At 36.9% G+C, this 13,608-nt stretch overlaps 1 protein-coding gene across 2 annotated transcripts in view; it reads left to right on the forward strand.

Annotated features, from left to right (window-relative positions):
* The window catches only part of luzp2 (leucine zipper protein 2), a 165,132-nt gene that overhangs the window by 123,071 nt on the left and 28,453 nt on the right, over window positions 1–13,608 (forward strand). For both annotated transcript variants that reach the window (XM_041980172.1, XM_041980166.1), the window contains exon 7: window positions 12,019–12,081. In XM_041980172.1, coding sequence (XP_041836106.1) covers window positions 12,019–12,081 — 63 coding nt within the window. The remainder of the gene's footprint in view (window positions 1–12,018; window positions 12,082–13,608) is intronic.

The following is a 13,608-nucleotide window of genomic DNA, read 5'->3' on the forward strand; positions in this document are numbered from 1 at the left end:
CCAACACTAAGGTTACTCTTGCATTCCCACTGAGACACCGGAAATTGGACTAAAACATTTTACTGACCTTTTTTCTTTTGAAAAATCTTCTGAGAGAACATCCTTGACAGGCTGCCAGCTAAGCTTATCCAAGCTATCATCATATATTCAAACTGTAAGATGATGATGCCACGATTTTACCATGCAGCCTGTCAGATAGGAAGAGTTGGAATGAGTTAAAAAAAAAAGCAATGAATATATGCTGATTGAAATTGTGGGTCACTACTGTGTACTGAGCTGAATTTTCCCACCAATAGTAAAGGAAATTATGAAAAAAGGGGACCAAATGTGGTTGGTTGACTTTGCACACACTTGACATACAGTAATGCATTTTCCTGGCTCACAGCTGTCCTCTGTGTCTATGTCTGATTATTTATAAAGACCCATTGGTAAGGCTGGTGGACTTTGAGATGTTGAGGGAGCAAATAGCTACCAGGCTTCTGTTGGACAGAGGTAGATGGAGGTCACTGTCTTCAATTCCCTCAGCAGACTTTTGATTTTCAAGTAAATCAGTGAGAGGAAATTGTTCCATGCTCCTACTTTTGTCCTAGAAAGTTATTTATGTTTGAAGGGTAGAGGTTACAGACTGAACCTGTAATCGCACTGTAATTACCACAGAGTGACAGAAAAAGATGGACCAGGAGGCTGAAAAACAATCGCTAAAAGGTGACTGCAAACATTATTCTATTACAGGTCTGTCTGTAGACTGTGTGGGACTCAGAGCTAACTATCTTCACAGTATGAGTTGTAATTCTGTTTAAAATTAGGCTTTTTCTACAATGAAATGACTCTTACTGATTATTGCCTTTAATTGTATTTTAAGTTTAAAACTATGTATAATTGCCTTTCTTGAAAATGATAAATAAATCAGTCTAATAAAAGAAATAAATGAATAATTCAACCTTCAGTCAGAACTCTGAGATCTATTGTAGTTGGCTTTTGATAAACTTTTTAAACACAAGCTCCTTTTCTTGCAAATGATAGATTTTAAGATTTCGTATAAATAAGCAGAAGCCTGGTTTTATGTGTGATATGCTCTTTCATCTTGGGCTCTCATCTATAGTGGGATTTGTTTTATTTATTGTGGTAATTTCTTTAACCCTAGGATGCATGTTGGGGTCTTTTTTGACCCCGAGAGGTCTTTCTCTTGCAATATTTTTTAAATGGAAAAAAAATTGTTGTTTCGTACTCCAGCTAATCCTCAAATAACATGTTTTTTATACTAATCAATTGAACATTCTAAATGATCTTTTGTACTTTTTAAGAAATTAAGGAATTCGTAACCCTACCCCTTGAATGCATGTTGGGGTCTTTTTTGACCCCGAGAGGTCTTTCTCTTGCAATATCTTTGAAATGGAAAAATTGTGTTGTTTCATACTCCAGCTAATCCTCAAATGTCATGTTTTTTATACTAATCAATTGAACATTCTAAATTATCCCTTGAATGCATGTAGGGGTCTTTTTTAGCAACTTTGGTTGTGAGTCTCACAGCTCATCAGAATGTCATAGTTAGATTTCACAAGAATGCTTTTATGTCTGAAAAATGTTTATTTTGAATTCTCTTACACACTCAACAATTGGAAGTGAGTAATTTCCTTGAAAAAGAACAATGTTACACAGAACATTTGTAACATGCGTGTTTGTATGTACGGTTGTGTCACAGGTAATTCAATAGAACAAAACCAATGTTACACAGAACATGACAAAGAACAAACATACTGTATGTGTGATAACTTTGTTTGTAACAGGTGACAGACATAGGATACCCCGTGTGTGTGTGTCAGTCAGTCTCCTCACGCTTCACATTTCTGACAGACAACCGCCATGACACCGTAGATGAGAAAATCTAAAAGGGATATTTTGTTATTTGGTATTGTCATAGCACAGGATTGCTAGACATGTTTTATATATTCACACAATAGTCAATAGTCAGGTCTTCTGAATATTCCAATAGATTTTTCTGAAGGTTTCAGCACATGGTAAGGCTACCTAGCTAGCTATAGCAGCTAGCTATAGCTAGCTTAGCTACCTAGCTAGCTTAGTTAGCTACTTACCTAGCTAGGTAGCTTAGTTGTTAGCTAGCTAACAAGCTTAGCTAAGCCGATGACACAATAGAATTATAAATGAATTATAATATAATACAGTACTAACATGATTATCAGGTCTTGCTGTGGAAAAAATCTTCCTGAGTGACTTCTGTCTCTCTGACTCTGACAGTGACGTCTGTCACTGGTCTTCTGTGCACTTGTAATATATTCCTGACAGCCTCAACTGCATCATCAGGTGTATCTGATGATCTATACCTGATTATGTATTCAGGTTCCTGTTCCTGAACGAGACTTACTTTGTTTGGGGTAAAAAAAGACCCCCATGTGAAAAGCGGGGTAGTAAGACAATTATCTCAATTTATTAACAAGTATAAAAAAACTAAATCAAAATTGTAAATGAAATGACATATAACATGTTTGTTTAGCTATAGGTGAAATGTCAAATGATATCAACCCTCCAGGACAAAGATATTGCAACCCTAACAACCCTGTTGGATCAGTTTCCATACGAAATGAATTGGGGTCAAAAAAGACCCCAGAACGTAAGAGAACCAAGTCAGTTGGTCATGCATCCTAGGGTTAACTAAGCAGATTTAACTTGTGGCTGAACTTTTCCTTTATTGTGAAGTGAAGGATCAAGTTTTGTATCCTTAATCCACCTTTTGTTGTGATGCTGTTGCACTCATTCTTATATTAGCAGCTCCACGTTTAAACTGAGAACAAAGACTGTTATATGGATAAAGCAAAACTGAAATAATATTAAAAATCCATGAAAAATAAATGTTATCCCCCAAAGAAAGTTTTTTTTAGTTTTTTTTTTAGTTAGTTTTTTTTTTTGTTTGCTTTCCTTTTTATGTAATGTCTCAAGTTGTCTCATACAATATTTTAAAGAAAATTAGTAAAACATAGCAGGTAATGATTGTTTTTTCTGTTTGCTTTTTAGTCTTCCTATTTTAATTGATCAGTCATCATCATTTTAGTTCGTCCTCTGTCTGGCATCAAGTCTGGCAGTAAAACTGATCACACGTCTGGAAATCCTGTTTTTTTTAAAGCACCATTATTTCCATCTTTTCAGAGTTTCTGTGTTTTCAGAGTGTGAATACAAACCACAAATTAAAAAGCCCATTCAGCATTTAGAACCGCTGTTTAACATACTGTTGGAGAACAGGATTAAATCGTTCATCTGATCATTTGACAATTATCAAAAATTAAAAATGAATAGATTACTGTTCAAGGTTTATTGTAGGAACTATGTATATCTTGTTCTCATCTTCAAAATTAATTTTGTCCATAGTCTGTGGTAAAACGCTAATTTAAAGAAAGTTAACAACGTTACACTCCGTGGTAAAGAGGTGGAGGACCCAAACGCAGGACACGTGCACATGACTTTTAAAGTAGCTGTATACTCCTGAGAGTAAAGCTCCTCGGAAAGCCCCTTTATAATTCAAACCCTAGGTAATAACATGTTGTAGAGTAACATATACTCCTATCCAGATGACATGTTTTCCAGGGAAAGTCTTGCAGACTCAGCAAGATGATGCCAAACTGCATATCTTTTACAGCGGCATGGCTTCATAGTAGAAGAGTCTTCAGCTTTTTTCCCCAAATGATATGCAAAATGTGGTTAAAAAAAAGAAAGTCCCAGGATTTTTTAGCATTATTATTATTATTATTATTATTATTCCATCCATCCATTATCTTGACCGCTTATTCCATTTCGGGTCGCGGGTGAGCTGGAGCCTATCCCAGCATTTTAACAGGTGAGAGGCAGGGTACACCCTGGACAGGTCACCAGTCTGTCGCAGGGCCAACACAGATAGACAAACAACCATTCACACGCACACTCACTCCTAGGGAGAATTTAGAGTGTCCAATTAACCTAACATGCATGTCTTTGGACGGTGGGAGGAAGCCGGAGAACCCGGAGAGAACCCACGCATACACGGGGAGAACATGCAAACTCCACACAGAAAGGCCACAGCCGTCAAGGTTCGAACCTCCCCCCAGCCAAGATTCGAACCGGCGACCTTCTTGCTGTGAGGCTGCGGTGCTAACCACCACACCACCGTGCAGCTCCTATTATTTTTATTTTTATTATTATTATTGTTGTTGTTATTTTCCTTTCACTGTTATGTAATGTGTTTGTTATAATTCAATGACACATAAAAGGTATCTTTTATTTTCTGATTTTTATTCTTTAACATTAGAATACCATTCTGCATTTTAAAGGTCATAAAAAAGTGTTGCCCAAATCCATTTATTAAGCACAGTAAATTGGACTCTGATAAGCCAATTAGGCTAGTTAATACCCAGACAGCCGATGCTATTCATTCACTTCAGTCTCAGAGAAACCATTTAAAATATTTATCTGCTTGCACTTTTTTTTTTTTTTTTTTTTTTTAATATTTAGGATTTTTGAGGTAAACTATGAAATATTTCCTCACAACGTGACTAGAAGTAGTTTTCCATGCTCTGTTATGACTTTTAAAGCTTCTCTGGGAAGACAAGTGGGATAGTTGATGTTCAAACAAAATCATTTGAATGGGAAGGTCAGAGAGAAAAATGTGTCACAATCCCTGCAAGTTTATTCTGAAAGTCACTGGCAGGCAGCTACAGACCTGACACAGATGCATATTTGTTCACCTCACCCGACACCAAATTCAGCTTTCTATTTATATTGGAAAGAAAAGTTACTGGGTGAAGCGGCTGCTGCCTGCTTTATATTCCTGGCTATTTTGCTTTTAATCCAGCTCATTGGATAAATGTTACATAACCTTTCAAAGTAATTCAAATGTGCTCAGGAAAACTATCTGATAGCACAAGAAACTTGAGCGAGTGTCAAAGTTAAGACCGTTTGGCAGAGGAGGGAGATAAATGACAAAGATGTGATTTTATCTATTTCTTATCTACTAAAATTCATCAGACATTCTTTTTTTTTCTTTTTTTTTCTTTTCTGATGGTGTTGGACAGTTATGATTTTGATAAAGGGTGTTGTTACACTTCAATTTTTCATCTCCTTTATCACTGAAATTAAGTTTCATTCTTACATTGGCATTCAATGGAAACATCTAGGAGCTTAAACCTTATGTACTGTGTGCAGATAAAATTTAATTCACCGGATCTGGGAAGATTTCCTGTAATGATGTGTTTTAAGGTGAACGGACTTGTGTAATTAATTTGCTTGGTGTTTTGAATGAATCTGTGTGTCATTATCATCTTGGGTATTGGGGCAATTAATGAGCTGGGGAACGGATCTCTCTAGTCTTAACTCACAAAGCACCCCTTGTTTTAAGAAATAATCTGTGTATCCATAGAAATAGAGGGGCATGATATTTTTTTACCTTTAAAACAACATGTCAGTGGTTGGAGCTGACTCAAGACTCTTCTCTTTTTGTGTGTGTTTTGTTCCAAAGTAGAAATACCTTATTTTTTGTTTATGTCTGATACTAAATTAAATTAAAATGAGGGCTCTGTGTATTATCTTAACTTAGATGTCTGATAATGTTCTTAGGATCTAATGGTGCCACTCTCCCAGGTTGGAGTTCACAGCTCCGAGAGATACCAGTGTCACTCACCACTCCCCATATTCTTTTAACTTCCTTCAGCCTTCTTTAGCCATTGATAGGACTTTCAGCATCTTCTTCAATCTGTCAGCACTACACGCCTGGGGTTTATCCCTCCATGATGGTTCCACCTCATCTTCCTTTCCCATTCTGCCAGAGGCATTCACTCAGGAGTTCATCACTGGGGGCCATCTTGTTTCATCCTGGATAGTGGTTCTGGTCCTCACCTACACCAGCCTCCCTTCCTCCACGTGGTGGGCACTGTCAGGGTGTGGAATAAGTGGAAAAAAAAAAAAAAAAAAAATATATATATATATATATATATATATATATACACATATATATAAGAATTATTTTTAATTTAATTTAAAATATGCCATATAACTCTTGGATGATGCTTTCCCCAGCAACAGTTCTGAATTAGCCACAATCAAGTCACATTTGAACTAATTTATTATCAGTTATGAGTTTCTTTGTTTTTTTTTTTTTGTTTTTTTTTTTCCAATACTCATGTTTTATTTTAAAACTTCCGCCAATGGAGGTCACAAGCTGAAATAATGTTGCATTGCTAACCCAAAACATGACGAGCATAGTCAATAATTTTAGACATTTTAATGTCAAAATAAGTAAATATAACTAAATTGCTTATAACTTTTTATAATAATAACTCATGAAGATCCATAACCAATGATATCAGAGGTACCTCCGTCAATCACATGATCCTTATCAATCATGTCCTAGCCAGTGTTTCTCACGCACAACTCTAAGTTTTAACATTGCTAGTCTTACTTGTTTGTTTGTTTGTTTGTGTGTTTGTTTGTTTGTTTGTTTGCCAAAAGCAACGCATAATTTTAAACGACAGGTAACACTAAAAATGCCTCAAGACTCATACAGGAATCAGAAACGAAAGCAGTGAAACAATTAAAACAGAATATATGGTTAAGTTTTTTTTTTGTTTGTTTTTCTGTCTGGGAGCCAGTCTGCCCAGCTAGCATGTTTCAGCCAATCAGATGCATCACAAATAGGCAGTGTGTTTTAACAGGGTGAGGGATATTGCAGGACTTTGACACAGCCGTTCCTGCTGCGTTTGCACTTAAGGAACATGCTGAGAATTTGTGGACCATTTTGTGCTACTATCAGCAGCCATCGGGGTCATGTCACCTTTGTATGTTTGTATCTGCTTGGATTTAATGTCAGTTGTTGCCCTTCATAATGTAAGACTTCAGTTGCTGCGCAATAACAAAGGACAAATGCAAAATTAAAAAACTGCATGTAACAGCGCACACACACACATACACACACAAACAGGTGTAGTTTTTCATTCACCTTAAAACTGACCAATCAACCCTCCAGTACCTTTCACAGGACATTCATGTTCATAAAACCTTAAGAATTTGGACTGATTTGAATATTGTTTATATTCATAATAAATAATTAAGTATAGAAAACAAATATGGAAAAAAAGGAAAATGAATGAGGTTTAATTTGAAATAATCTGATGGCATAAAAAAAACACCTACATGTAAAAAATATGTATTTACATGTTATTAGAGAACAAAACTTTCATAGTGTACATCAGTTAAATCTGTGAAATTATGATAAATATACTGAAAACATTTTTCCTGCATTTTCTGCCTTCTTTGTTATTGTTCCAGAACCAGAAATGTTGTGTAGACTCAGGGTATGTACGAATATCGATGTGCTATTTTTCTTTAGAAATTATACAAACCATTTGTAAGAGCAGCCTGAACTATTATGATCATGATTTCTCACAACTTGTGTTTGAGCAATTTGAGTAAATTCAGCCTTTCAGTCTTCTGTGGTCTGCGATTCGATTTTTTTTTTTCATATTTATGGCAAAGCACTTCAAGAATACTGTATGTGTGCCTTGTAAATTGCACTCACAGTTTCTGTGGATGAATCAAAACTGGTCTCAAACTGACCACAGAATGATAGAAAAACAACCTTTTCCAGTCAGGATAGAAGTTGATCTCCAAGATCAAGGAACAACAATATGCTTTCTTTGTTAATATAATGGGCTCCAAGGATAAGGACTGAGCAGCAAGAACCTAATTCTGAAAGAGAATCATAAAAGAGTCTGACTGGAGTTTACTGAAATGCATGTTGACAAGTCATAATGCTTCTGGGAGGATGTACTTTGGACAAATGAAACAAAATTATATCTTTTTGGTGAGTCACAACATTTCTGTGTTCACAGAGTAAAAGAAAAATAAAGCTTTTATAGAAAAGGCCACAAATCCCACTGTGCCTAGAGGAGGCTCAGCCCATGTTGAGGGGTTGCTGTGTTGTGTCTGGCATACAGAGATGTTTGACTGTGTGCAGAGCATGCTGAAACTGTACGATTATTGAAGCATCTGGTGAGGTTATGTTCCTAACTATACATTTTTACTAGAGCTGTCAAGTAATTAATTAATTTGCAAGCTGTGATTAATCTGATTAAAAATTTTTAATCATGATTAGTCACTATTTGCGACTGTGTCTGAAATTTGCCAGTTTTTACTGTATTGTGTCAACAGACAGAGCCAACAATTACATTTCATTTGTGTCATTGTTTTCCTGGTCAGTGTCTGGCCCCCAGACAAACATTTCTAGACCTGCCCCTGCACATCTGAAGTAAAAAACCCTGTCATCTACTTTATTAGAGAGGAGAGCGTAGCTTATTTGTATCTCAGAACCTGTTTATAATTTCTCTCATTACATTCATGGGCCCTAAATGATCAGACCTGTGTATCCAACATCTGCACAGCACTAATGATTTAGAGAAGATGTATCCATGACAGTGACATGGACCTGATTGACATGAGACTAATAAATGTTACTAACTTTAGCTAGCATGTCCAAAAACAATAATTTTGGGTGAATATGCACCAGTGTGAATCGCAAATCATTAGTTTCCTCAGCTGAAAGGAAAACAAACGCAACTAGAGAGACATTGTTAGCAAAAGAAAAGCCGATCAGCCGATCACCAACAGCTGCCATGATTCACAACAGGAGAGGGAGCGGTCAGGAGACTGCAGACATCCATATATATATATATATATATATATATATATATGAACTTCACGTCAGACGGTTCACGCCTCCGCTTCGTCCATTAATTTATGATAACAGCCACCTCATCGGGCATTATCCCTTACATATATATATGCGGGAACAGGTGTTGAACCCTCTTACCAGTACAGTGTTTGTCAGTGTGGGTGTTAAAGCAGCCACATCTCCCACGGGTGTGATGAAAAAGTGAGTTGACTGGCTCTATGCAATTTTTCTGTATTGTCTCTAGACAGTCATTAAATGTGTTAAAAATTTGAACGCAATAAATTACATATACTAGTCACCATGTAATTTTTTACAGCCTTAATTTTTACATTGATTAAATGGTCATTTACCAAACATTAATAGATATATTTACTTTAACATCGTGTTACTGAATGTAGCAACACTGAAACCTACTAAAAAGTGTGAGAGCTGTTTCAGAACAGCTGGTCTTACAACAAAATTTCACAGAGTTTCACAAAACATACAGAAAGTAATGGACAATGGTAAAATTCCTGGTTGTTAATTCTGATCCTAATGAACTAAAACCAGAGAACTGATACAAACTGCCATTTAAGAAATGAATAGGTCTCCTTCACAACAATCCCTCTCATATATTGCTGCTCAGAATGAAACGTTTGTCTTAAATGAAATGCCTTGCATTTCTGTAAGCTAGAACCACCAAGGGGTCTTTTTTTCCACTTTTGAATTTTAAACTTCATGTAATGCTATTGATTTTAACCCTATGTATCCCATACTTCATGACTTTCCCTAAATGACCATTTTTTTTCATCCTATGAAATTTGAGACGTCTGTGATACAAAATAAAATAATTATGATGATTTATATAGAACTGCAGAGGGAATCATTTTGACCCCAATCAACTGTGGCGCCACAGCAACTGTTGCTAGGCAACCGGGTTGTGCATCAATAGATGACAGAGGGGGTGACATTATCAGGTAGAGCTCATCAGATTTGATTTAGCCTACTGATTTTCACCAGTAGCAAAGTCAGACAAATTTCAATAAAATCTATCTGTAACTCAGATGGGAGTAAGATTATCATCTCCTTAAAATCTGATGTGTCAGTATCCCATAACTTTTATAAGATGAGAATTCCTCTAATGAAGATGATGACTCAGTATGTCAAAAAAGGCTTCAGGTGACAAGGAGGAACCATCTCACATTATCTTATCCAACTGGTCAACTCAGTATGAAACACTTTTTGTAGTTTAGCTTTTTAATGGAAACTACACAACCAGGTGAACCTAACATGAATAGTTATATTGTCACTGTCTGCTCCAGGGGATCAATTCCACTTTACAGCCACAGATGGGACAGTGTAGAGTTTTATGTAGTCATACATAGTCACAAAACAACCTCACAGAGGATGCAGCCCAAGCACAGATGTCCATCACTACATTGCAGACCATCTCAGTGCCTTTATGTCTCATTGATCGTGTCATTCTGCAACACATCAATAAATCAGCTGTCTGTCAACAAACATTAATCATTTGTATATGTAATGTTTTTATCGACATTTATTGTTGCCTCGTGTTTCTTTTAATGTGTGTTAATCAAAAGCAGCTCACACCCAGAGATCTGTTGATATTCTGGCATGAGCCATATATATATATATATATATATATATATATATATATATGTGTGTATATATATATATATATATATATATATATATATATATATAAATCCACTCTAAAACCTAAGCTATTAACAAATTTTTATTTTTATTTCTTTATTATTAATTATAAAATAAATAAATAAAATACAACCTTGCAGAGCATAGGCTGCAAGGACACACTGTGTAAACCTCACTGTGTTTGTCCTTGGGCCACCCTACTGAAATGTAACTGCTCTGTCATCCCCTTCAAAAGAATGATGACTCACTGACACATTTCACGAGTCTTCTGCAAAAGTTTGGAGAGATGTTGAACTCCAGCAGAGTATATAAAATACTGTGTCAGTGTATTCAGGAGAGTCTGAATCATTAGGAAGAAAAAGACAGAGATGCTGCAGTGATTCTCCAGGACAGCACTGATAATTCACTGTACAATAAAGACCAACTCAGCCCAGTACAGTCAGACATTTATATTTAGCAATTAAAAATCTATATCCTACGACTAAGTAGTCTCATACTATGAGCTGTTCTAAGGAGCATGTGGAAGACTCCATTTAACTTATAGAATTGAAAAAATTGTAGAATTTAATGAAATGTGTATTTACCAAATATATATTGAATTATTACAAATGCAGGTTTCCTCTGAATCTCTTCAACCTGACCATGTTTTTGCTCTTTTTTTTTGTTTTTTTGTTTGTTTTGTACATGATGACTCAGTACGGTTTTTAAATCCAGTTTCAGAGATGGCTGTTCTGAGACAGACAGAATAGCCTTGTAAACAAGAATAACATTTAAAAAAAAGGCACAGGTGTTTGTCAAGTACACAAAACCATGTGCAAGAGCAACTGCCCCTAATCACTGTGAGAGGTGGGCTTCTGTAAAGAAAAACCCATGTGTTAAATACCGGTGTTAAGTATAGATAAAAAGAAGGTGCTTGATGGGCACATTAAGCTGTCCGGAAAGACAGTCTGAAATTTCTTTTGTCTTTGCTTTTAAAGCTTCAAAAGTCAAAACAGTTGTATTTGCATAACATCCAGCCTCAGCCTTTTAAGGCTTCACAATGCACATGTCCCAAAAGACACATGGTAAAAAAATAAATAAAAAATTCTTTCAGCATCACTGATGACTCTGAAAGACTTTATGAAATGCTGCTGAGTTCCATGTAGACACTTTCAGTGTTTGTGCTCACATCACAATGAGCCTTCAAGCTACGGTGGAGACAGCCTCTGTCCTGGATGTGTCCACTGATGTGGAGCAGCAGAGTGGATGTCAGGCAGAGCTGGTCACTGCATTTGCTTTGGTGGCTGCAGTGAAGAACTGCTCTGTTCGTGTGTGGTGCTTACTGATGCTGGGACAGAGCCTGACGCAACCTGCGAGCCTGCGTGCATGTGGTGGTGCCGGCAGTCATGTGTGCAGCGGGAGTGAAAATTCAGGCTTAGACAGAGGGCAAGATGCCAGTGCATGACTGCATCATTGTGTTGACTACACAGTTCAGTGAAGGGTAAATTTGATATTTTCTTCCTCTCTGTATGGGCCTTCCTTTAAGCCAATGCTTCTCCCAGGGAACTCTCACAAACGAGTCTTCTGCTGCAGCTGGCAGAATCCTGCTACATGATCTAAAACCAATTTCACTATTTGAATAAGCTAACACTTATTTTCTTATCTTTCCCTTGCAGTCCAAAAAAATCCAGGCTCAACTGAAAGAACTGCGGTACGGGAAAAAGGATTTAATTTTTAAGGTAAGCTCAAACTGAAGGTGGGTGGTTTTATAGTAGCTGCAGATCAGGAGTAAACAGCTAGTCCTGGCCACTTTGAAGGGATGATCCCATCACAGAAGGAGTGCCAATTAATTCAGCGTGCAATTACAAAGTCGCCTCCAGCAAGGCAGAAGCCTGCAAAGTCAATTGGCCAGCGCTTTAACCACATACTGCAAAGTCTTGTCCTCTGTTTTCTCCTCTGCATGATCCAGCCCATCTTTTTCAATCATGGGAGGTGTGTGGATAAATGATGTAGACAGGAGTGGATAAAACTGATGCAGAATTATGTGTTAGGTCATATGAGGAAATCTTCAAGACACAAACCACATATGACACAATATATTGCTACATTTCCATAGTTGCCGCATATTTTAAGGCTTCAGAAATTTGTCTCCCCTGTAAATACTCCTTTTGCAAGCACAAAACAACCAGCAGTAAACAAGAAACTGCTGTAGTAATGCTCATTCACACATACACCACTGCCCCTCATATTGCAAGGACTAAATGCTCTTTTATCTGAGCTTGCACGTAATATTTATTGGCATTCACCAGAACCCACGCTGACCTTTCAGGCCTTGTTTGCAGTGCTAAAATGTCAGTCGATGTTTCTGGCACGATAGCTTTAAAGCATCAAAACATACACACAAGAAATGAAATTACAAGCTATCATTTCTGAGGCTGTGTCATATACAGTATAAATTAATAAAAAAAGGAATCAGTCTTCATGGAGCAAATTTTATGTGCTCAGCTTAGGAGCTGAATATATTGTCCCCAGATGTCCTGGTCCTTATCGTATTTCAAGCCTGTGAATGATAAATGTATTGACTTGTTTGCTTGGTGTCACTGCTTGTAAATCTTTGTCTCTAAATTGCATCAGTCCCTCACACAAAACAACTTTATCGCTCAATGTCAAGCAAACATTTCATGTGGACCTTTAAAACATGTCCCTCAGTGATATGCAGCCATTTAGGAATGAGACTAATTTGTTTATTCTTTCTGACTTTTACAAATGGCCGTCTTGGCTTGATAGCCAATTGCTTTTTTTTTTTTTTTTTCTTTTTATAATTTTTCCCCCCTGTTAGAAAGGTCAAAGTGAAAAGAGTCACATCTCAATGACCCCTGATCTCTCTGGCTGCTCATGAAAACTTATCAGTATTCCCCATGTGCTGTGATCAAAAGCTCAGCAGGGGACAAAGGAGCAGGAAGTAGCAAGGAGTAACTGAAGCTTAGTAAATGTCATCAGCCTCAGAGGGGGGATGTCTGTCAAGGCACCTTGGCCAGCAGGAGGTTGAATTGGTTATGACAGCTGTTGTTCCATATCAAAGTGCATTTTGCGGCACAATGTCACAGTACACAGAGGCCACCTTAGAAGATTTCAAAACAAAGAACAATCGAGAAACTCAACAGAACACATTTAAATTCAGGAGCTGTTAGGTCTAAAAAGTGACCATTATAGCCATGAAGGAGAAATAGACTGTGGCCCTGTCCACACATGGACATGTTGATGTG

Source organism: Melanotaenia boesemani, chromosome 1 (genome assembly GCF_017639745.1).
Source record: "Melanotaenia boesemani isolate fMelBoe1 chromosome 1, fMelBoe1.pri, whole genome shotgun sequence".
In the NCBI taxonomy this organism is placed as follows: domain Eukaryota; kingdom Metazoa; phylum Chordata; class Actinopteri; order Atheriniformes; family Melanotaeniidae; genus Melanotaenia; species Melanotaenia boesemani.